Source organism: Saitoella complicata (genome assembly GCF_001661265.1).
Source record: "Saitoella complicata NRRL Y-17804 unplaced genomic scaffold SAICOscaffold_2, whole genome shotgun sequence".
Classification (NCBI taxonomy): Eukaryota; Fungi; Ascomycota; class Saitoellomycetes; order Saitoellales; family Saitoellaceae; genus Saitoella; species Saitoella complicata.
Window position 1 is genome coordinate 439,011 of NW_017566993.1, and position 19,141 is coordinate 458,151.

Here is a 19,141-nt window from a genome sequence, read left to right on the forward strand (position 1 = left end):
GGTCCCCTTCACCTTCGCCGGTTAAATCTGCTTTAGCCAGGTCGCGATGATCGGCGTCACCGCGCTCGCTCGGTCTGTTCTCGCTGGTGCGCTCGGGAGGACCTTCCCCGCCCTTCCACCACCATCATAGCCTAAATCGTCCTCTATAAAGACCTGTGCTCCTGCTCTTCTGACCCAGCCAACCGCACACGAACCAGTACACTCATCATGGTTGCCCACGCCCCCACCGTCAAGCTCGCTCCCTCCGGCCAGGAAATGCCCCTCGTCGGTTTCGGACTCTGGAAGGTCAATAACGACACTTGTGCCGATACGGTCTACAATGCTATCAAGCACGGTTACCGTTTGTTTGATGGTGCTTGTGATTATGGGAATGAGAAGGAGGCTGGAGAGGGTATTCGCCGTGCGATTAAGGATGGGTTGGTGAAGAGGGAGGAGATTTTCTTGACTTCTAAGGTGAGTTTTGATTGATCTATGGGGTGTATGTGGGTTAAATTGGCTTGAACGAACGGGATCAGTTTTGCCGCATTCACACCGTTGTTGCTTGTTGTTATTGCAGATCACAAGGGTACTAACAACCTGATCATCAGCTCTGGAACACCTTCCACGCCAAAGAACACGTCAAGACCCTCTGCAAGAAGCAATTGGCTGACTACGGCCTCGACTACTTCGACCTCTTCCTCATCCATTTCCCCATCTCCCTCCAATACGTCGACCCAGCCACCGCCTACCCCCCCGGCTGGTCCACCCCCGAAGGCAAAACCATCACAGTCGACGTCCCCATCGCCGAAACCTGGAAAGCAATGGAAGAATTGGTGAAGGAAGGCTTGGTCAAGAATATCGGTATCTCGAATTTCCAGGGGAGTTTGATCTTGGATTTGTTGAGGGTTGCGGAGGTTAAGCCTGCTGTGTTGCAGATTGAGCACCATCCTTACCTTACCCAGGAAGCGCTCGTGCAGTTGTGTAAGCAGCATGAGATTGCCGTCACTGCGTACTCCTCTTTCGGTCCCATGTCATACATGGAACTCGATTTCGAGTCCGCGCAGAAATGCCCTCCCCTCCTCGAACACGACATCATCAAGAAGATCGCGTCAGCCCACTCGAAGACCCCGGCTCAGGTTTTGTTGCGTTGGGCTACCCAGCGTGGGGTTGCGGTTATTCCAAAGTCGAACAACCCGGAGAGGTTGGAGCAGAATTTGGATTGTTGCTCGTTTGAGTTGACCGAGGAGGAGGTTAAGCAGATTTCGGGGTTGAACCAGGGTGTCCGTTTCAACAACCCTGCTGATTACCTCAACCCTCCTATTGCCATCTTTGCTTAAGGAGGCTGTTAGGCCGACTTCGACTTGGAGGCATGAGTTGGCTATTGTTGGTTGAAAAAGTGTGGGGTGTATGAGTATGATGCTTGCTCTTTACGAGCGCCTGATTGACACATTATGAGAGTACCCATAGGATAAGGGTCGTCGTGCACGGCTTTGTTTTGTACGATGGCCATTGAATAAATTCCTTTGTACTACACACTATCCTCTGTGATTCGATTCGTTGCAATCTATTGTCACCTGTAGAATGCTGTAGAATGTAGATGGCGTGTGCGTTAGGTGTTGTCCTTGGCTGCGTGCGGTTGCGATACCGGGTCCGGGGAACATGGTCACGTCAACCTTGAAAAACGCACATTTGTGGCATTTCAATTGCTTTCAAGTGTAGATACCGTAGGCCCCTGCGAACCTCTGCCATAAACACAGACCTCGTGACTGTCAAAGAGATTCAGAGATCCTTTAAGTACTATCTCTCATTAAAATTGGCCCGGGAATCGACTCGTACGCGTGGGCCGCGCAGGGGCATTGTGCTTTTGTTTCTTCATATACCCATGCCCTCTCATCTCTCAACACCATCGACCCTTCACTTTTCAAGCTTTCTACCTAAGCGTGAGTCGTTTCTTCCGGTTTCCTTCCAGAGCTTACGAATCACCTGCTTCACATTTCAACGTTTGGAGATTCGAACGCACTTGAGTCCCACCCAAAACCTGCACAACTCACAGATTTATTTCCCGTATCACAGGGACGCCAATGATAGCCCGAAAATATTGCGAAATGTGCTGGGTACATCCAGATATCGGCCAAGCACGCGCTCCAGAGAAGGTTCAACGCAAGATTCCCACGCACCGGGCTGCCCTGACAAAACATGCATCGGCCGGGAGTCGAACCCGGGTCGCGCGCATGGCAAGCGCACATCATACCGTTGGACCACCGATGCTGGTTGTTGTTTCTCACGGTGACACAACAAATAATATTGTTGTTCAAATTCAGTCAGTCACGGGGAGTACATCCCGGGCGGTTGATCAACTTGTTCTCTGATCCTGAACCGAATGTGTGACTATCTAGCATATGATAGCTCGGAAGTCCCTATCCCCTTGGGCTGAGCGCCGTTGCTGTCTCTATGAAGCGATCATTGTATCGATACCCCCGAACCAGACGAAGCACCGCGGGGCGACGGGCAAAGCGAGATACGAAGCGAGTTGCCTTTGGAATATGTGGCAGCCATCCGGGTTGTAACGATAAACGTAAGAAGCTCACGAGAACTGCGCGGCCTGGGAGCCCGTCACTGGACTGTGTTGCTGCGCACCTAATTCGGCTGCTCGGGCATCACCAAGCTCCAATCAATATGCATGCCCTGCAAAAAGTCGAATCCTTCCAGTCCAAAGTCACTTCCTAGATCCTCGAACGTAATCTCCGGGGAGGCTGCCCTTGTCGGCGCACGACTCGGGCCCACGTCAACCGCCAAGGCGTGCTCCAAACCTCTCAGAATGGCGCCCTCCAAGCGATTCCCAGCATAGCGCATAGGTTCACTGGCGTTCCCCATCAGTCGAAGAGACCATAAGTACCGATTTAATTTCTCCCTCCAATGCGCACGTTCAGACTCCGATCGCGCAGTCACGAGAAGTAATGTAACAAAAGACCCAATAAGGGAGAATATGAAGGGAGTGGTGAAGTACCAGAACGCCTCAAGGTGGTCAGCACGCAGATTGACGACAAAGTCAATCGCCGCATCGGCTGTACGTCGTGCCAGATCGCGTGATTCTGTAAGGACTCGAGTATCACGACAGACTGGTGGAAGCGCTGTAGAACGGATGATACGGCGGAGGAGAGTCATGCGTGTTCCGAAGTATGAAAGGTGAAGATAGCCTAGTCAAAAGCATTAGCACGGAGGATCGCTTATGTTGGACAATGGCGGCCTACCGTTGGGGCTGAGGAGACGCATGCCCGAGGCCTCCATTCGCAGCTCATCTGGAAGCTCGGCATACCAGCCATCCAGCTTACCCAATACAGGCAATGCAGTAAGGTAAAGTTTGACCGTCTCCTGTTCAACGCTGCTCCTAACCGTGCTGTTCGTTTGCGTTAGCGCAATTCATCTTCATGACAAGACGCGGGTGCAACGTACTAGAACCCATGAAGAATATCCGCCGTGATCTGACTCAGCTTCACCATCTCCCGGTATTCTGTTAACCCTTGCCATACATTGGTACTTCCTTCTTCTGTAGCGATAGCTTGTGCGTTGTTCTCCAGTAGATCATCGAGCGTGATATCTCGCACCGCCCAATCATCGTAATGGATGTGTGAGGGACGGCCATGGGCTGCCGCAGTCCATTTGTCTTGCATAAACAACGCCCAGGACAGTCTTTTCCGCAGTTTCTTCTCCCACGCAGGTATTGACCAACCTTCCGCGTCCAAGTGCAAACCCAGTGCCTCTCCAACGACAAGAAGCTGGGAAGTGCAAGACCGCGCATATGTATGATCTGGATTCAACGGGTCTTCAGGTTTGCATTGGAGAAAAAGTAGCATAGCCTGTACGCACGACAACTTTGGTCGGTGATAGGAGTTCTGTACCGCTTCGATGACGAGTTTGCGGAGAGGAGCTGTATCTGGCTTGGAACGAATCCATAGTTCCCGGTCGTAATTGAACCAGTTCAACGCGAGCAGGTAAACTGCTCCCAGTAGTGCCGGCAAGACATGTTTATAGGACTTGTTGTATTCGCCGAGAAAGCGTTCCCGATCCAGCACTGGATATGACGGATGCGCGATGCGAAAGAAGAGATCTACCAGCCGGGGTCCGTGCGGTTGTACGCACTGCTCAATCGCATCACTGAAGTACGCGTCCTGATCATGTCCTATCGCCTTGGTATCCGAAACCATATGGAAGGTCAACGGGTATTCCACTCCGTTGTCGCGTGCCAGCACTCGCCGAATCGCATGCGTTTCCATACGGAATTCGTGGTGTGCGGGATGATACGGCCTATGTCTCATCAAGATGGGTTCCATGTCGCTGCTGAGTCCATAGAGCTCGGAGAATTGATTGAAGATCAAGCCAAGGGAGTCATCCACATGTTCGGGCGCTGCCACTCCTGTTTGCATGCCCGGAAGTGTCCGCACAGCAGCTGGCTCGACGGACATCTCCGAGGTTGCGCGAGCTCCTCCTTCCGTCGCCTTTCGCTTCTTCGTCCCCGGCCGCGGCGGCGGATCCAAGATCTTGGTACAATCGACTCTGGCAAAATGGCAAAGGACACACGACGTCGCGACGTCTTCGTACTGACAACGACGGCGCATGCGTCGACATCGATCACAAGCGCGGCCACCGTCGGCGGTTGTTCGAGTGATCGGTCTGGCTGTACTGGCGACACCGTCGGCCATTCTTCTGGTTTCAAGGACAGGTTTGTTTGTTTGTCCGTACGCCGTGATGTTCAAAAACGTTTTTGAATCTGGGGTTGCGGGGGACCACTTGTGCAGGGCCACCAGACGTCCTCGTGAGCAAGATGACTTGACGAGTTGAGGGAGGAAGTTCAGGCAAATAAGTATTTTCATATATTTATTGATAAGACTCAAAATATGTCCTTCTTTCTCCCACAGTGTACACGGCGATCAAACCTACAGGGCGAGCACGAGATCGATCCTATGCCTTCGCGTACTCTACTCTCGTAACCCTCTCCTTCTCATCTTCCCTGCCACCCCAAGTCTCGTCATTATCCTTCTTCGCCTCGTCCATCTCCATGCCAATACCGCGGTACGGTCTCGCAACATCCCTCCACTTCCTCGCCGGCACTCCATCCACGAAAAACCTCTCGATCTCCTCCATGCTCCGTCCAGTGACCTCACCCACACAGAACCATACGTAACTCAAACTCACGAAACACAAGGCAGTGTAGATGAATCCGACTTTGGGTCCGAGGTCGGCGGAGTAGTAGAGGTAGGGAAGGGTGAAGACGGTGACCCAAACAGTAATCCAGAATGCTGCAACGGCGACGGCGTAGATCTTGTTCCGGTTGCGACCCACAGCCATTTCGGAGGCGATGGTCCAGCCGAGGGGACCCCACGCGAAGTTGAACGCGGTGATCTCGATAATGACGAAGGAGATGATCACTTTGCCGAAAGCCGGACTGACGTCCGAGCCCGGGATGCCAAGGCATCCGACAATGAAGATCGATACAGTCATGATACCGGTCGTAATGAGGAGCAAAGGGCGGCGGGGCAGTTTATTGGCGAAGCAGACTGCAAGAAAAACGGTGACGACCTGAATGATGAACACGATTACGGTCATCATGAAAGGATCCTCGAGCCCAATCGCTTCGGCGAAAACAGTACCGAAGTAGTAGAACCACTGGATACCGTTGATCTGCTGTGCGATCAAAGCACCCGCGGAGAAGAGGGTCTTACGACGCTCAATAGGGTCACGGATCAAGTCCGACCACTTCGACTGTGCAGCGAGTTGCTGCTCCATCTCGACGGTTTCGCGAAGTGTAGCGAGTTCGGGGGAGGGATCATAGTCCTTCTTCTCCTTGTTTACAAGGAGCAAACTATCCCTGGCTTTCTCTTCTCGTCCACTACGAAGCAACCAACGCGGAGACTCTGGGATCCACCACAGACCGGCGAGCATGATGATTGGGAAGATCAATTGCACTGCCATGGGCACACGGTATGCTACCGAACCATTGACGGTCGACATACCGCGGTTAATGGCTGCCGCGATGATCTGGGAGATAGAGAGTACGAGTTGCCAGCACATGAGCAACGGGCCTCGAATCGCAGTCGGTGCAATTTCTCCAATGTACAGAGGCGAAGTCGAAGAGAAACACCCAACACCATATCCCAAGATAATACGACCAACGATAACCATGACAACATGTCCCTCGGCCGCGACCTGAAGGACAACACCGACAATGACGACAAGAGCTGCTGTCAAGAACGCGCCTTTGCGCCCAAAGAAGTCATTGATAGGTGCGGCGGTGAGCGAGCCAACGAGTTCCCCAACGTTGATCATGGATGTCATGAGTGAGAGCTCGGAGGGTGTGATCTCGTATCCGCCCGAAGAGGAGCGGGAGCCGAAATCGCGGATGAAGGAGTCCATGGCAGAGACTCCCGTAAAGTAGACGCCATCATATCCTATGCATCCAAGTCAGTGTCGCTCATCGCAAGTGCACGAGAGTGGTATACCGTAAAGACACGCGCCGAGAGAGGCGAAGGCACAAAACAGCCAAGCGTAAGGGTGTTGGATCTTGAACATGTTCGACTGATATCGTACGATCCACGAGGCCGGTTCATGGAGGATTATATAGCCTCAGCTGCTCGTAGGGGAGCATGGTTGCTAAAAGCCGACGGAGATGCCGCCGGCGTCGCCGCAGCCACATATTGAAGCCATAACGTTCATTTGCGCAATGCTTTCGGATAGAGCAGGGTCTTCGGCGTGGGGCCGATAGCTTTGCTAGCGGAACATTATTTTTCCGGGGTGCGGGGGCGCCGGCGTGAATTGCCGCCGGCGGCCGCGGCGAGCGACGGCATCGTCAACGCCCGCACCACCTAACCCCGGCCTTTCATCCTCGTTCACTATAAGAACCTCGAATACAGCCATGGATTTCTCCAACAACCCCGTGATTCGATCTGAATCTGAGCATGCAACACCTCACTACGGCTTCTTACCACCGACCCTCCAAAACCCAGGCGGCAGCGGATGCAATCCCTGTCGTCTACAACGGCGAGTACCATGTCTTTCACCTCGCAACTCCGCCAAACACTATTCACCACCCTCCCCGTCTCCGGTCAACATGGTCGCACATGCGCTCAAAGGATCTCGTGAGCTGGACTCGTGATCCTGAGCCCGCGCTGACGCCCGGCGACTCCAAAGATGCGCTCGACACGGATGGTACATGGACTGGATCAGCCGTCGAGGGCCCAGACGAGTTGCTGCATATCTTCTACACCGGATATAACTTGAGCCATGGCGGGCGACAAGTCATCATTGAAGCCGTTGCTACGGATAAGGCCTGCACCTCCTTCATCCCATCCACAGAGCCGATCAAGGTCGTGAACAACGGCGTCTCAACCTTCGAAGACATCGATTTCCGCGACGCCTATGTCTTCTACAACGATCTCGAGTCCTGTTACTGGATGCTCGTCGCTACCCGTCTCCGTTCCGGTCCCTACTGGACGCGCGGGTGTATCGCACTCCTGACATCCCCTGATCTCTCCTCCTGGACAGTGGAAGAGATACCACTCTTTTCACCAAACGATATGTTCTGTCCCGAATGTCCCGAACTATTCGAGCTATCTGGAAAGTGGTACCTCGTCTACTCCCGTTTCGCTGCGCCAGATGCTGGGACGGTATACCGCGTGGCCGACTCCCCTCGCGGTCCATTCCGCAAGATCTCGGGAGTGGATTGTAAGTTTGATGGGAGGCGGTGGTATGCTGCCAAGTCTTGTCCTAAGATTGGCGAGGAGGATAAGAGGGTGTTCTTTGGGTGGATCGGTGACAAATGTCACGAGGATGGGAAATGGCTTTGGGGTGGGCATATGGCATTACCTCGGGAGGTATCTGCTGCTCCTAATGGTGCCCTGGTGATTAAGCCTTGCCTCGAGGCGCTGACAGCCGCTTTCCCTACCGAAGGTCAGAAGACTGTCGAGGGTGCAGGAATCTTGGAATCCTTCGGCGCCACGAAGACCAAATTCCTTGATGACGCCTTCCCCACCTCCTACGTCCTCCGCGTGACCCTCACCTCCACCAATGCCCCCTCCTTTGGCCTCCTCTTCCGCACGAACCTAGATCTCGCCGGCTACGCTCTCAAATTCAAGCGCGTCGGGCACACCTTCTCAGTTATCCTCGCTCAAACTCCGGCGCCGCTGGATGATTTCTGGGCGGATCAGTATAGGTTGTATCTCCCTAGGAACGTGGATGGACCGGAGTTGGTGAGACATGATGGGCTCGTGTTGGAGGAGGGGAGGGTGGAGGTGCAAGTCCTGGTCGTGGGGGAGACTGTGGAGTTTTTTGTTGATGGAAAGGTTGTGTTGTCTTACCGTGTGCAGGTCGAGGAACGGGCTGCAGATGGCACCACCATCGGGCTCATTCCAGATGAGGACTCGGGAATGGATAGTGATGGGGACGTCGCTGCTCGGCAGAATGTTGACGAGCAAGCGGATACGGAGAGATCAGGCGTCAAGGAGTTTGGGTTGTTTTTAGAGGATGGAACACTCTGTTATTCCGATTTCGTGGTTATGCCAGCTAAAGCCTAGTCAGCGTTGAGTCCTTCTTGCCGTTGAAACCGTGGGAAAATAGTCAAGGTCTACTTCACCTGTTTCTGTGGTAGGCGTCGTTCATGTTATGGAATATCACGATGATCTAGGAGAACTATCCGCCCTCTCCTCGCGGTCGACCAGTGTTTTTATTCTTTTCAAGCAACCACGCAGTCCGCGGTGCCTGGGACGCTGCACGTACGCGTTTGGCTACGTCACGGCATACGAAAACACAACACCAAGGTGAGCGACAATTGAAAAGAGATGAGAGCGGCATCAGCAATAGGTAACGGCTCTGACTGCAGGCTGATCTCTTTCACCGCTAACGGATCTGTTACAGTCCTCACCCTGCTCTCCACCGCCGTAGCCGCACAAGCAGTCGCCGACCCAGAACCGCTTCAACAAGTCATCGAGGATGTCCAACAACCATATGAGGGTTCGACTGTCGATGTGGACGTAGTGGAGGGTTTACCGGACATACCCGAGGTTGAGGCCATGATGGGGTATACAGTGGATAGGTACACGGTCCCGGCGATGGATTTGGGGCGGTGGGATCCCTCGATGGTCGATCCGGAGTCGCATAGGCTGGTTCATGAGGCATTGGTGCTGCTGCGATCTCTGGAGCCACCAGAAGCGAAGGCGAACCTGTCGTCAGACAAGGGTAAGGAGAAGGACGGCGGGTTGTTATCGCGATGGTCACGACGAGCAAAGAGCGCCTTGGACGCGCTACGGATCCTCAAAGTCAAGAGTCTCGAAACGACCGAACAGAAAATCCAAAACGACCCCCTCGTCCAAGCAACCCTCAAACTCGAAACCGCAGCCGCAAAGTCAAACCCTGACGCCCTCTGGCTCCTCGCCGACCTGAACTTCCACGGCAACTTCTCCCACCCCCTAAACTACGCACAAGCATCCCACTACTACTCCCTCCTCGCCTCCGCCACCGGAAACGCCTCCGCCCAGTTCTTGCTCGGATTCCTCCACGCTACAGCTTTGGGGTCCGGATCCTCTCCCGATCATGCGAAGGCATTGACGTATTACACCTTCGCCGCTCAAGCAAATGAAACTCGCGCTCAACGCGCCCTGGCATATCGGTACCACATGGGCCTCGGAACACCGAAGAATTGTGAAGAGGCTATGGAGTGGTACCGTCGTGTCGCCGTCACCTCGCGTGAGTATTACCGTGGCGGTCCACCCGGCGGCCGACACGTCAAGAGAGAGTCATACCGCATCGCGGACGACGAGGGCGGCGTATACGGGCATGGTGCCTCGGCGTCGAGTTCGGGTCCGGGATATTTGGGGAGTTATCGGCGGAATGTGATTAATACGAATGCGAGGGATGGGAGTTTTGAGGATGTTTTTGAGTATTTGCAGTATGTCGCCTCGAAGGGAGACGCGTCCGCGCAGAGTATTTTGGGTGTGTTGTACTACGACGGATCGAGGACTCAGGAGCGGAACTTTGGGGAGGCGATGTATTGGTTCCGAATGCTCGCCAAACAGGTGTGGCTGAGTGGGATAGCGCCGGGTCGCGCAATCCACTCCCCAACATCAGATATCACATCCCTCGCGGCAAAAGCAGCAGGATATATCGGACGAATGTATTTGCGGGGAGAAGGCGTCGAACAAGATCTCTGGAAAGCGTTTGACTGGTTTAGACGTGGTGTATCGATGGGTGATGCGATGAGTCAGAATGGGGTGGGGCATATGTTCTTGAATGGATTGGCTACTAAGAAAGATGTCGACAAAGCACGGGAGTATTTTAAGGCGAGTGCGGAGCAGGGGTTCGCGCCTGCGCAGGTCAATTTCGCGAAACTGCTCCTAGCGTCTCCGCAGCCGTCTTCACTGTCCGCTGCTTCGCAGTGGTTGGAGCTCGCTGCGTCGGAGGGGCATGTCGAGGCGTATTGGTTGTTGGGGGAGATGTGGGCGAATGGGGTTGGGAGGAGCCGGAGTTGTGATAGGGCTGTGGGGTATTATAAGGCTGTTGCGGAGAGGGTTGAGGAGGTTGGGCCGTCGGGGTTTGAGGATGGGAATAGGGCGTTGCAGAGGGGGGATTTGGCGGGGGCTATTGTGGTAAGTTTCTTGATATGGGGGCGTTTAGGGTATGAGGAACGAGTGCTAATGGTGGGATTGATGCAGTATTATATGATGGCGGCTGAGCAGGGGTATGAGGTTGGACAGGCGAATGCGGCGTTTTTGCTTGATGGGGGTATGAAGCAAATCGGATGTGTCACGCTGTGTGTTCATCGCTGACTTCTTTGCCTCATACAGACAAAACCATGCTCGACCCGAAAGCGTTCCTCAAGACTCGTTCGTTGGCGAAGGTGCCGAAACATCCACGTCTCGAGAAGCTGGCTTTGACTTATTTCAGTCAATCGGCGCATCAGTCGAACGTGGACTCCATGATCAAAATGGGCGACTACTTCCTTCACGGTTTCGGTCTATCCCACAATACCACAGACGCCAAGAAAGCAGCACAATGCTACCACGCAGCCGAACGCTTCCACTCCGCAATGGCGATGTGGAATCTCGGCTGGATGCACGAAAATGGAATCGGGGTGGAGCAGGACTTCCATTTGGCGAAACGGTATTACGATCAGGCGGCGTTGTCGAGTCGCGAGGCGTATGCGCCTGTGATGATGAGTTTGCTCAAGTTGAGAGTGAGGAGTGTGTGGAATGCCTTGACAGGGGGAACGATCAATGGGATTCAGAAGGGACCTGGTATGTCTTCGTTTCGGTTGCTTCATCACATGGCGTAGGCTAACGTAAGGATGTACAGCGCCCACAATGGACACCTCCTGGCGCTCCTGGCTCGCGAAATGGTACGAACACCAGCCCGCGGCCGCTGCTGCTGCCTACCGTGACCGAGAAGATGACTATGATTATACGATCTATGGGGATGAGTACGATGATTTTGGGTATGGAGAGGATGATTTGATGGAGAGTTTGGTGATATTGACGCTTTGTGCTGTTGTGGGGTTGTTTTTGTGGTGGAGGCAAAGGAGGGTGTTGAGGCAGCGGAATGGGCAGCAGGGAGGTCAGCAGCAGGGAATGCCGGTTCAGGGAGCGGTTGGGTTGGGGAGACCGGATTGGGTCGTACCGCATTGAGATCGTGGGAAAAGAGTAAGGAAGGACGTTACCCTATAAGTTAGATACATGTATGTTTGTTATGATGGGTATGCTATGCAAATGCATGAAGCGGAAGAAATGTCGGTAATTTTGGTTCATGCCTCATGACCCCCACGGGTACGGTTTCCTGTTCGCGCCGGGAGGCCACCGTTAACGTTCATTGGCAGACCTGGACACACCCAACACCGTGCTGGGCACTGGTGAAGGGGATGTTTAAAGAAAAGGAAAATAATGATGAAACTTTGGGCGATCCTCTGAAGAACAAAAAAAACAGAAGACAGGGAAGATTCGCATGGCCATCATCTGTCGGGCTCACTCCACCACTGCTAGGGTGAAGACGTTGTTGGTTTACCCGTTCAAGGCGTATCAGTATTCCCACGGCCCACTCAGTCAACGAGACTCCGCTCATGATCATCATGAAGTACTCGTGCTCTCGGTCGTTCGCGATCAGATGCCTGAGTAAGTCTTCTGGGTGAATCTGGTAGTCAAAAATATAAGGGAGTGACTTGATACTCAATAAAATATGTGTTGTTATCCTGGGTATACATACCGGTGCCACCCCCCCCCAAGGTAAAGCAAAATACAAAAACGCCGCTCCTCCTCTCCCACTCGCCCTCAACCTCTCCCATACGTCCTCCTCCCTACACCACCCACGTCCCCGACTCCTTATCCCATCCAATCATCTCCTGCGGAATCCCCATCTGCCTCAACATCATCCCCATCGTAAACCCCCCATCCTCCGGCTCATCATACTTATCCACTTCCACCTCCTCGTGTTCCTCTCTCTGTTCCTCCATCTCTTTCTTCCGTTCCTCGAGCATATAGTGCCACTCTTTCTCGTCCATCCCCTCCGGACATTCCGGTTCGAAATCGGAGGAGAAGTGGGACCATGAGGAGGGGTTAGGGCGGATTTTGGAGAGATACGCCGAGGTGCCGCCCATCCTATTAACCCGATCATTCATGAGTCCGAACATATGATCCGCAGCACTCTGTCCCGCCCGCCGAAACTTCGTGACGAGCTCCTCCAACCGTGTATCCTCATTCTTGACCTCGTATTTCCGTGCCGTGCTACACGTCTCGATCGCGGCCAGGGTGGAGGATATCTCTTTCTCGAGTTCTGAGCGGCGGTGGTGGAGGGCGAGGAGTTCTGGGTCTGAGGAGGATGTGGAGGCGGTTGCGGGGGAATTGAATTTGGGACGGGGACGGGAGAGGGAGAGGGCTGAGCGGCGGTGATGGTGGTGGGGGGTTGGGGTAGGTTTGAGGGGGGTGTATGCGCTGCTGGAGGAGGGGGGACTCGGTGCGCTCGCTGTTGGGGGCGTGCTCGCATCCGGAGCAGACGAAGTCGGGGGCGACGACGACACCACCGGTACTCGTATCGGCGTTTGAAAAGCCGTTGGACCACGCGACCCTGGTTTAAGGGGTGAGACGAATGGTTTGCGCAATGTCGACCGCGCAATATTCGCACGTTGACGTTTAGAGAGGGGGGTTGTTGTGGCCATGGATGGTGGTGTTGGGTGTAAGGTCTGTACACGAGAAGTCAGCGAATGGCAATCAATGGTTCGTTGATTTAATATGTACCGCTGTCAAGGGTCTCTTGAGTGGAGTGTTTGTGCATACATCCACACCGTGGGCGGGTGTGCCGGTAACTGGCATTGACAAATGGTGAGTTGGATCGGTCATGGCATTGACCGACTTGACAGATGGAGAGCTGGGATGGTGACGACGACGCAGAGCCAAGGTTAAGGTGGTTAAGGTTCCGCGTCGGTGCTTAGGTATCGATATGGCGTGGCTGAGCCGCGTACGTGTGGCGGTGCTCCCAGAAATCGACACCAGACGGTACCGTACACCTTCAAAGTCCAAAAGTGTTCGATCATAGACGTAGCTTGAACATAGGCATTTATATTGCTACTTCGCCCCCAAAAACCCCTCCAATGCCTCGTTCACCTGCCCGGGCTGCTCGAGCCCATGCCAATGCCCAGCCTTCACCTCCACAACCTCCACTTTCGCCTTCTCAAATTTCGCCGCAATACTCTTTCCCAACTCCGGTTTACTAACCGCATCCTCCGTTCCAATAACCACAAGAACCGGTGCAGAGATATGCGTGAGGTCAGGGAGAGAGGTGGTATTAACTAGCGCCATGAGTGCAGCGGCATATCCACCCGGATCCTGTCTCGCCAGCATCTCCCTCACGAACCCATACACAACCGCACCCCCAGCCGAACTCTTCGTCTCGGAACTCGTGGCGGCGGTAACGACCGTATCCGCGATCGCAGCCATACCTTTCTCCTTCACCGCCTCACACCTCTTTCCTAACCCCTCCCTCCCCGCCTCGGGCAATGGAGCCCCGACGGGTCCGATGAGGGTGAGGGATTTGACACGCTCCGGATGAGAAGCGGCAAAAACCATCGCGATAAGTCCACCGAAACTATGTCCAACAACATGAACCGCATCACCCTCATCCACCCCAGCTGCCCTCAACACCCCTCCAACATCCTCAGCAAAGTCGTCGATGATGGGCGCATCGCCGCTGGATTGAGATTGGAGGGGCGAACGCCCGTGTCCATAAATATCGAAACGAATGATTTTGTATCCGCCGGTGCGGAGGAGGTGAGTTGATTGGGGTTGGAACGCGTTCGTGGTGCCGCCGAAACCGTGGATGAAGATGACTGGGGTGCCTTGGCCCTCTACCTCAATATAGAGGGATTTACCGTTGACTTGGTGGATGTTCATGAGATTCGTGTTAGGCATGGCGGTGAAGACGAAAGTGGGTGTGTGGTGTGGGATCAGTGCGGACACGGTCGGCTATATGTGCCTTTGAGGTTGGGGTGCAAGGTTTGACAGGTGACAGGGACATGTGGTGGGGTTCGGTAGTCGAGGGTGCGGGGGATACGGTACCGCCGAACCGGAGCACCACTCGGCACATCGATCCGAGATTTGAGGTTCAGTGGCACCTGGGGTAGATGGGCATGTGAGGGATCAGCTGTCCAGATGAGTCTGGGGGAGACTGTGCCGCCCCCGTTGAGAAGGTTTTCTTGCAAGAGGGACCGAGGTGGCGAGGTGGGGAAGGGATTCTCTCAACTCTAGGAGTCGCTGGGTATAAAACGACGGGCGATGACGCGATTATGGATTCCACGATCACAAGTTTTTACGTCCTATATCTACCATGGCTCCAAACGCAGACTCAAACGGCCACACCAATGGCCACCACAGCAACGCGCCCTGCATCCCCGCCGGCCATGAATCCCTCCGTCCTCCCCTCTACCACATGGAAGGTACAGACACCAACTCGAAGATACTCTTCCGCAACGTCCGCATTTTCGACTCTACCGGCGCGGACCCCTACCCCGGCGACGTCCTCATCCACGGTGAACGCATCGCCGCAGTCGGGGACATCGATATCTCCGGCCACGACATCACCGCTGCCAAAGTCATCGAGGGAAACGGAAGGTTCCTTATGAGTGGATTGTGCGATGCGCATACTCACCTCACATGGAACAACACCGGGAATCTCGACGCGCTTGGTGATACCCCTGTCGAGGAACATACATTGTTCGCGATGCGTTCTGCGAGGACGTATTTGGATTATGGATACACCATGTGTTTTGGTGCTGCCTCCGCAAAACAGAGGATTGATGTCGTTATCCGGAATGCTGTCAATGCGGGCGACATCGCTGGACCACGTTATCTGGCGAACGGCCAGGAGATGGCGCCTCCGGGTGGGGAGTTGATTCCCTCCATTACCGCTTACGCTTCTGGACCTGAGGAGATGCGCCGTGTCGTCAAGCGCCACATCGAAACCGGGTGTAACCAGATCAAGTTGAGTATGTCCGGTGAGGAGATAACGGAGAGGCTATCAGCGGACGACACAACCTTCAGCGACGACGAAGTCAAAGCCTGCGTCGAAACCGCCCACGCCGCGGGCCTCCGCGTCTGTGGCCACGCCCGCTCCGCAGAATCCGTGATCCAATGCGTCACATATGGCGTTGACGTAATCTACCACGCTTCCTACATCGACTCGGAAGGCATGGACATGCTCGAGAAAGCAAAGGACAAACACTGGGTCGCGCCTGGAATCAACTGGATCGTCGGTACGCTGAACGATGCCGCTGCGTTCGGGTATACCCCGCAGAAGGCTGAGCAGGTTGGGTATAAAAGGGAGTTGGAGGCGGCGTGTAAGGGGATGCAGGAGATGCGGCGTCGTGGAATTCGAGTCCTTCCTGGTGGGGATTATGGGTTTGCGTGGACCCCGCATGGGACATATGCGCGTGATCTTGACCATATGGTCCGTCTTTTCGGATATACGCCCAAAGAAGCGCTCATCATCGCCACGGCCGGTGGTGGAGATATGTTCATGCACCCCAACGACCTCGGTAAGATCCAACCTGGCTTCTTGGCGGATTTGATTCTCGTTGACGGCAATCCGTTGGAGGACATCAAGTGTTTGCAGGATTTGGAGAAGATTCAGGTTGTGATGATCAATGGGCGTATTCATCGGGAGGGGAGTGGGGCGAAGGAGAGTGCGGAGGTTCCGCCGGTTGCGGGGGATGACGGGAACGTGCATGTAATTGTGCCGGATTTGGACCTGGGGAAGATGACACTCGGGGAGGGGTCTCCGCAGACGATTAGTGCTCATTAAGGCGGCGAATCTGGGTCGGCGAGGAGAGGGGCGTGTGTACGATATTGAGTGTTTGCTGTATGATTAGGCGGATTCTGTTTGTGTAAGCTGTTGAGCAGTAGGGATCTCACTGTCATTAACTACAATCTGTTCTCATTGTCCAGGAGTATTGATTGATTCATACTGGCTAGATACACTTTGCCATCAGGTTCCTCGGCGGAAGATATTTCGGCGTTGGAGGATTCGTCCACCCGATCCTCAGCCTCTCTGACCATTCCGCCAGGTGTGATTTGTTGTGGAACTGTTCCGCCAATGTAAGCTCTAGAACCTTATTACCAGAAAGCAGAGTGCGTACCTTCCAAAACTGCCACGTACAGTTCTGGCCACCAAAATTCTCCAAGATCTCTGGTCCGCCGGGGTGCGCCGTCAGGAAGTCGGTGACGTCGTACACGCTGTCCTCAATAACAAGCCCTGTAGTGACGATTAGTCCATGTTTGGGGTAGATGTACGGGAAGGCGTACAGATTCCTCCTGCTTCCGCTGAAGTGTGCTTCACAACCTCGTCCGGCGGAATGAATAGCCCGTTCACGTCAGCGTCCCGGTTCGCCAGAGGTAAAGACGCTACTGGTTGAGTGTAGATACTGACAGCTGCTTGTATCCAACCCATGATGTATATACGTAGAGGATGTCTGCGAAGTCGATGTTCAAAATGCGAAATGAACTGGAGCCGTCAAGCTCACGAGTAGGAGTTTTGGATGAACAGCATCCCCGCAATGAGGTGACGGGAGGAGCACCATCGGCAGCAGTTGCAGTTGTTCGTGTAAATGGACCTTGTGACTCTTTTCGCTTCATATAACCTTAGCGACTGTCAGCTTCCTAGCCCGCTCGGCAATGACTGCCGCGATGGCCGCACATGACTTCATTTCACGGCTGGCTGCAGCAGAATCGATGGTCAAGAGCTCATGATCAGGAAGTTGCACAGTAGGAAAGAACAAAAGAAGACGAACCATGAAGTTGGTAGATTGGAAATAGATGATGTCAGAAGATATCCCAAACAAAAAACAAGTAACGCCCCCCGATATGCCCGAATATATCCCCTTCCAATGTCCCAAAATATCATCAAGTTCCCCTCAGTCCTTCAAGAACGCCGACTTGAGGACCTGCTGAACAGTAATCCTCTTCGCCGGGTTCATGTAAAGACACCCCCTCAAGAGATCATCCAACTCCTCTCCCATGAAATCCATGCAAACCCTCGCCCTCTTATGATCGTAGACTTCCGCGATCTTACGGCTCGTACAGATATCCATCTTGTACTTCGCCATGATCTCCATCGCAAACTTCCTGAACTCCTCGTTGTACCAGAAGCACCCCTTCTTGACCTTCCTGTTTTTGGCCTTCTCGGGGGACTCGAAACGTTCGAGTCCGAACATGTCGCGGAGCATGCAGCCAAATGCCCATACGTCCGCGGGGAACAGGTGATGGTGAGTCGGGTTCGCACTCTTGGTGAGGCGGGTGCGCTTGGGGTTCTCAGGGTCCTTGGTGTAGGTAGACCAGAACTCAGGAGCAGCAATGAAGCAAGTACCGTAGTACCACCACTTCGGGCCCGTGGGCTCCCCCGAGAAACGAGAGTGTCCAAAGTCACTCACTCTTGGGATCAACTTGGGAGTTGTTCCAACAGCAGTGGGGACGTGACTGAGGGACAGGAGGACGTTCTCCGGTTTGAGATCACCGTGGGCGTACCCAGCTTTGTGGAGTTCACTCAAACCGTTTGCAATACCCTTGAAGATCTCGCGGCAGACAGCCAGAGTGACCTTGAAGTTGACCTCGTTGAACCATATCTCCGTCTTCGTGGTCGTCAACACAGAGAGATCGAGGTGCATGTAAGGAGAGACCATAATGTGGTACTGCTCCGTTTCGAAACTGAAGTTCATCACCGCCAAGAACTCAGCCTCTGTCCTCTTCTTCAAGTCTTCCATGATTTCGATCTCGGCCCAGGAATGCTTGCTGCGCTTACTGGTGAACTTGAGCGCGACGAGATCCTCAGACTCCCAGGGAGAAGCGGAGTCGTTGCTCTGAGGAATAGCTGCACAGACGAAAGCGGTACCTCCAGTAGCGACAATGTCCAGGACCTCGAGGTCGGAGGACAAGATCGGGTGCGCAAGCGCGTCGGTGAGGTCCGCTTTCAAGTCACCGTACGTCTCGGGGTGTTTGAGAAGTTTGCGGCAGTCGAACTCCTTCATCATATCCTCAACCTTCTTCTCGCACCTCTTCCTGAGGGCCTTTGGTGTCTCCGCCTTCACCGTCGAGCCCTTGTCGGAGCAGGTGGAGACGCTGGTGGGGGGCGTACCGGAGGTCTTGCTAAAGAGCCCGTTGGCAGCAGAACCGGTACAAGTAGTCGTGGTAGGAGCGTTACCTCCCTTAGTCGTACGCGCAACAGTAATCCCAAGACGCCTCAAGATGTTCATCTTCGTGCTGAGCTTCCCGGTGTTGGCGGTGGCGGCGGTGGTGGGCGTAGTGTTGTTAACGGGAGTCATGATGATAGCGAGAGATAATAGACGATAGAGAGAGGTACTTGAAGGTCTTTGTGGGATGTAAAGCTTAGTCGTAGTGATGGAAAGTGTGTGTGTATGAGAGTGGACGAAGGTAGGGGATGGCCCTCATTTATCCACGAAGGTCCCAAACGCGTTTGGGACCGGTTGGGCTCTCCTCCGATCCCAAAGCCCTTCGCGACAAACGTCATGACCATTTTCGGAAATTTAGTAGGATCGGCCGCTAGGTTATAACGCAGACCATTCTCCAGAATTTCCTAATCCGGCACCTTGAGAGCCTAGCGCGGCGGGAGATGCATGCGCGGACGA

At 54.1% G+C, this 19,141-nt stretch overlaps 10 protein-coding genes and 1 non-coding gene across 11 annotated transcripts; 4 read left to right on the plus strand and 7 right to left on the minus strand.

Moving 5' to 3' along the window:
- Nucleotides 1-127: 127 nt before the first annotated feature.
- SAICODRAFT_87979 (Aldo/keto reductase) lies at nt 128-1,316 on the plus strand (the record flags this gene model as incomplete). The annotated part of the gene is made up of 2 exons (XM_019171531.1): nt 128-453; nt 588-1,316. Exons 1-2 carry the CDS (start codon nt 208-210, stop codon nt 1,314-1,316), a joined length of 975 nt encoding a protein of 324 aa, XP_019026903.1. The 5' UTR covers nt 128-207.
- An 860-nt stretch (nt 1,317-2,176) lies between these two features.
- On the minus strand, nt 2,177-2,247 carry SAICODRAFT_t25. Its single transcript has one exon. It is a non-coding gene; the product is annotated as a tRNA-Gly (tRNA).
- Nucleotides 2,248-2,616: 369 nt separating this feature from the next.
- On the minus strand, nt 2,617-4,679 carry SAICODRAFT_33149 (uncharacterized protein; the record flags this gene model as incomplete). The annotated part of the gene is made up of 3 exons (XM_019168266.1): nt 2,617-3,176; nt 3,231-3,376; nt 3,433-4,679. The coding sequence occupies 3 exons, from the start codon at nt 4,677-4,679 to the stop codon at nt 2,617-2,619; spliced, it is 1,953 nt and encodes a 650-aa protein (XP_019026904.1).
- Nucleotides 4,680-4,873: 194 nt separating this feature from the next.
- Nucleotides 4,874-6,662, minus strand: SAICODRAFT_87986 (general substrate transporter). Its single transcript, XM_019171533.1, has 2 exons — nt 6,477-6,662; nt 4,874-6,425 (listed from the first exon to the last, which is right to left on the minus strand). The coding sequence occupies exons 1-2, from the start codon at nt 6,544-6,546 to the stop codon at nt 4,939-4,941; spliced, it is 1,557 nt and encodes a 518-aa protein (XP_019026905.1). The 5' UTR covers nt 6,547-6,662; the 3' UTR covers nt 4,874-4,938.
- A 175-nt stretch (nt 6,663-6,837) lies between these two features.
- Nucleotides 6,838-8,606, plus strand: SAICODRAFT_28819 (Arabinanase/levansucrase/invertase). Its single transcript, XM_019167241.1, has one exon. The coding sequence runs from the start codon at nt 6,933-6,935 to the stop codon at nt 8,544-8,546; it is 1,614 nt and encodes a 537-aa protein (XP_019026906.1). The 5' UTR covers nt 6,838-6,932; the 3' UTR covers nt 8,547-8,606.
- Nucleotides 8,607-9,107: 501 nt separating this feature from the next.
- On the plus strand, nt 9,108-11,299 carry SAICODRAFT_52569 (HCP-like protein; the record flags this gene model as incomplete). Its single annotated transcript, XM_019169149.1, has 3 exons — nt 9,108-10,613; nt 10,680-10,749; nt 10,812-11,299. The coding sequence occupies 3 exons, from the start codon at nt 9,108-9,110 to the stop codon at nt 11,297-11,299; spliced, it is 2,064 nt and encodes a 687-aa protein (XP_019026907.1).
- An 895-nt stretch (nt 11,300-12,194) lies between these two features.
- On the minus strand, nt 12,195-13,285 carry SAICODRAFT_28822 (uncharacterized protein). The gene is made up of 2 exons (XM_019167242.1): nt 13,248-13,285; nt 12,195-13,192 (listed from the first exon to the last, which is right to left on the minus strand). The coding sequence occupies exon 2, from the start codon at nt 13,166-13,168 to the stop codon at nt 12,311-12,313; it is 858 nt and encodes a 285-aa protein (XP_019026908.1). The 5' UTR covers nt 13,169-13,192; nt 13,248-13,285; the 3' UTR covers nt 12,195-12,310.
- A 248-nt stretch (nt 13,286-13,533) lies between these two features.
- Nucleotides 13,534-14,624, minus strand: SAICODRAFT_151984 (alpha/beta-hydrolase). Its single transcript, XM_019165555.1, has one exon. It carries the CDS (start codon nt 14,415-14,417, stop codon nt 13,575-13,577), a length of 843 nt encoding a protein of 280 aa, XP_019026909.1. The 5' UTR covers nt 14,418-14,624; the 3' UTR covers nt 13,534-13,574.
- Nucleotides 14,625-14,934: 310 nt separating this feature from the next.
- On the plus strand, nt 14,935-16,305 carry SAICODRAFT_33155 (amidohydrolase; the record flags this gene model as incomplete). Its single annotated transcript, XM_019168267.1, has 1 exon — nt 14,935-16,305. One exon carries the CDS (start codon nt 14,935-14,937, stop codon nt 16,303-16,305), a length of 1,371 nt encoding a protein of 456 aa, XP_019026910.1.
- A 166-nt stretch (nt 16,306-16,471) lies between these two features.
- Nucleotides 16,472-17,130, minus strand: SAICODRAFT_16838 (cytochrome b5; the record flags this gene model as incomplete). Its single annotated transcript, XM_019165701.1, has 3 exons — nt 16,806-17,130; nt 16,640-16,755; nt 16,472-16,585 (listed from the first exon to the last, which is right to left on the minus strand). The coding sequence occupies exons 1-3, from the start codon at nt 16,948-16,950 to the stop codon at nt 16,472-16,474; spliced, it is 375 nt and encodes a 124-aa protein (XP_019026911.1). The 5' UTR covers nt 16,951-17,130.
- A 160-nt stretch (nt 17,131-17,290) lies between these two features.
- Nucleotides 17,291-18,777, minus strand: SAICODRAFT_28824 (kinase-like protein). Its single transcript, XM_019167243.1, has one exon. It carries the CDS (start codon nt 18,746-18,748, stop codon nt 17,414-17,416), a length of 1,335 nt encoding a protein of 444 aa, XP_019026912.1. The 5' UTR covers nt 18,749-18,777; the 3' UTR covers nt 17,291-17,413.
- Nucleotides 18,778-19,141: the final 364 nt, after the last annotated feature.

What these genes read in the sequence shown, in the direction of transcription:
- SAICODRAFT_87986 (XM_019171533.1), bottom strand. Translation starts at nt 6,546, where the DNA reads ATGTTCAAGATCCAACACCCTTACGCTTGGCTGTTTTGTGCCTTCGCC. An exon ending in TCTCGGCGCGTGTCTTTACG is followed by an intron (nt 6,426 to 6,476) that starts GTATACCACTCT and finishes TTGGATGCATAG; the next exon opens with GATATGATGGCGTCTACTTT.
- SAICODRAFT_28819 (XM_019167241.1), top strand. Translation starts at nt 6,933, where the DNA reads ATGCAACACCTCACTACGGCTTCTTACCACCGACCCTCCAAAACCCAG.
- SAICODRAFT_28822 (XM_019167242.1), bottom strand. Translation starts at nt 13,168, where the DNA reads ATGGCCACAACAACCCCCCTCTCTAAACGTCAACGTGCGAATATTGCG.
- SAICODRAFT_151984 (XM_019165555.1), bottom strand. Translation starts at nt 14,417, where the DNA reads ATGCCTAACACGAATCTCATGAACATCCACCAAGTCAACGGTAAATCC.
- SAICODRAFT_28824 (XM_019167243.1), bottom strand. Translation starts at nt 18,748, where the DNA reads ATGAACATCTTGAGGCGTCTTGGGATTACTGTTGCGCGTACGACTAAG.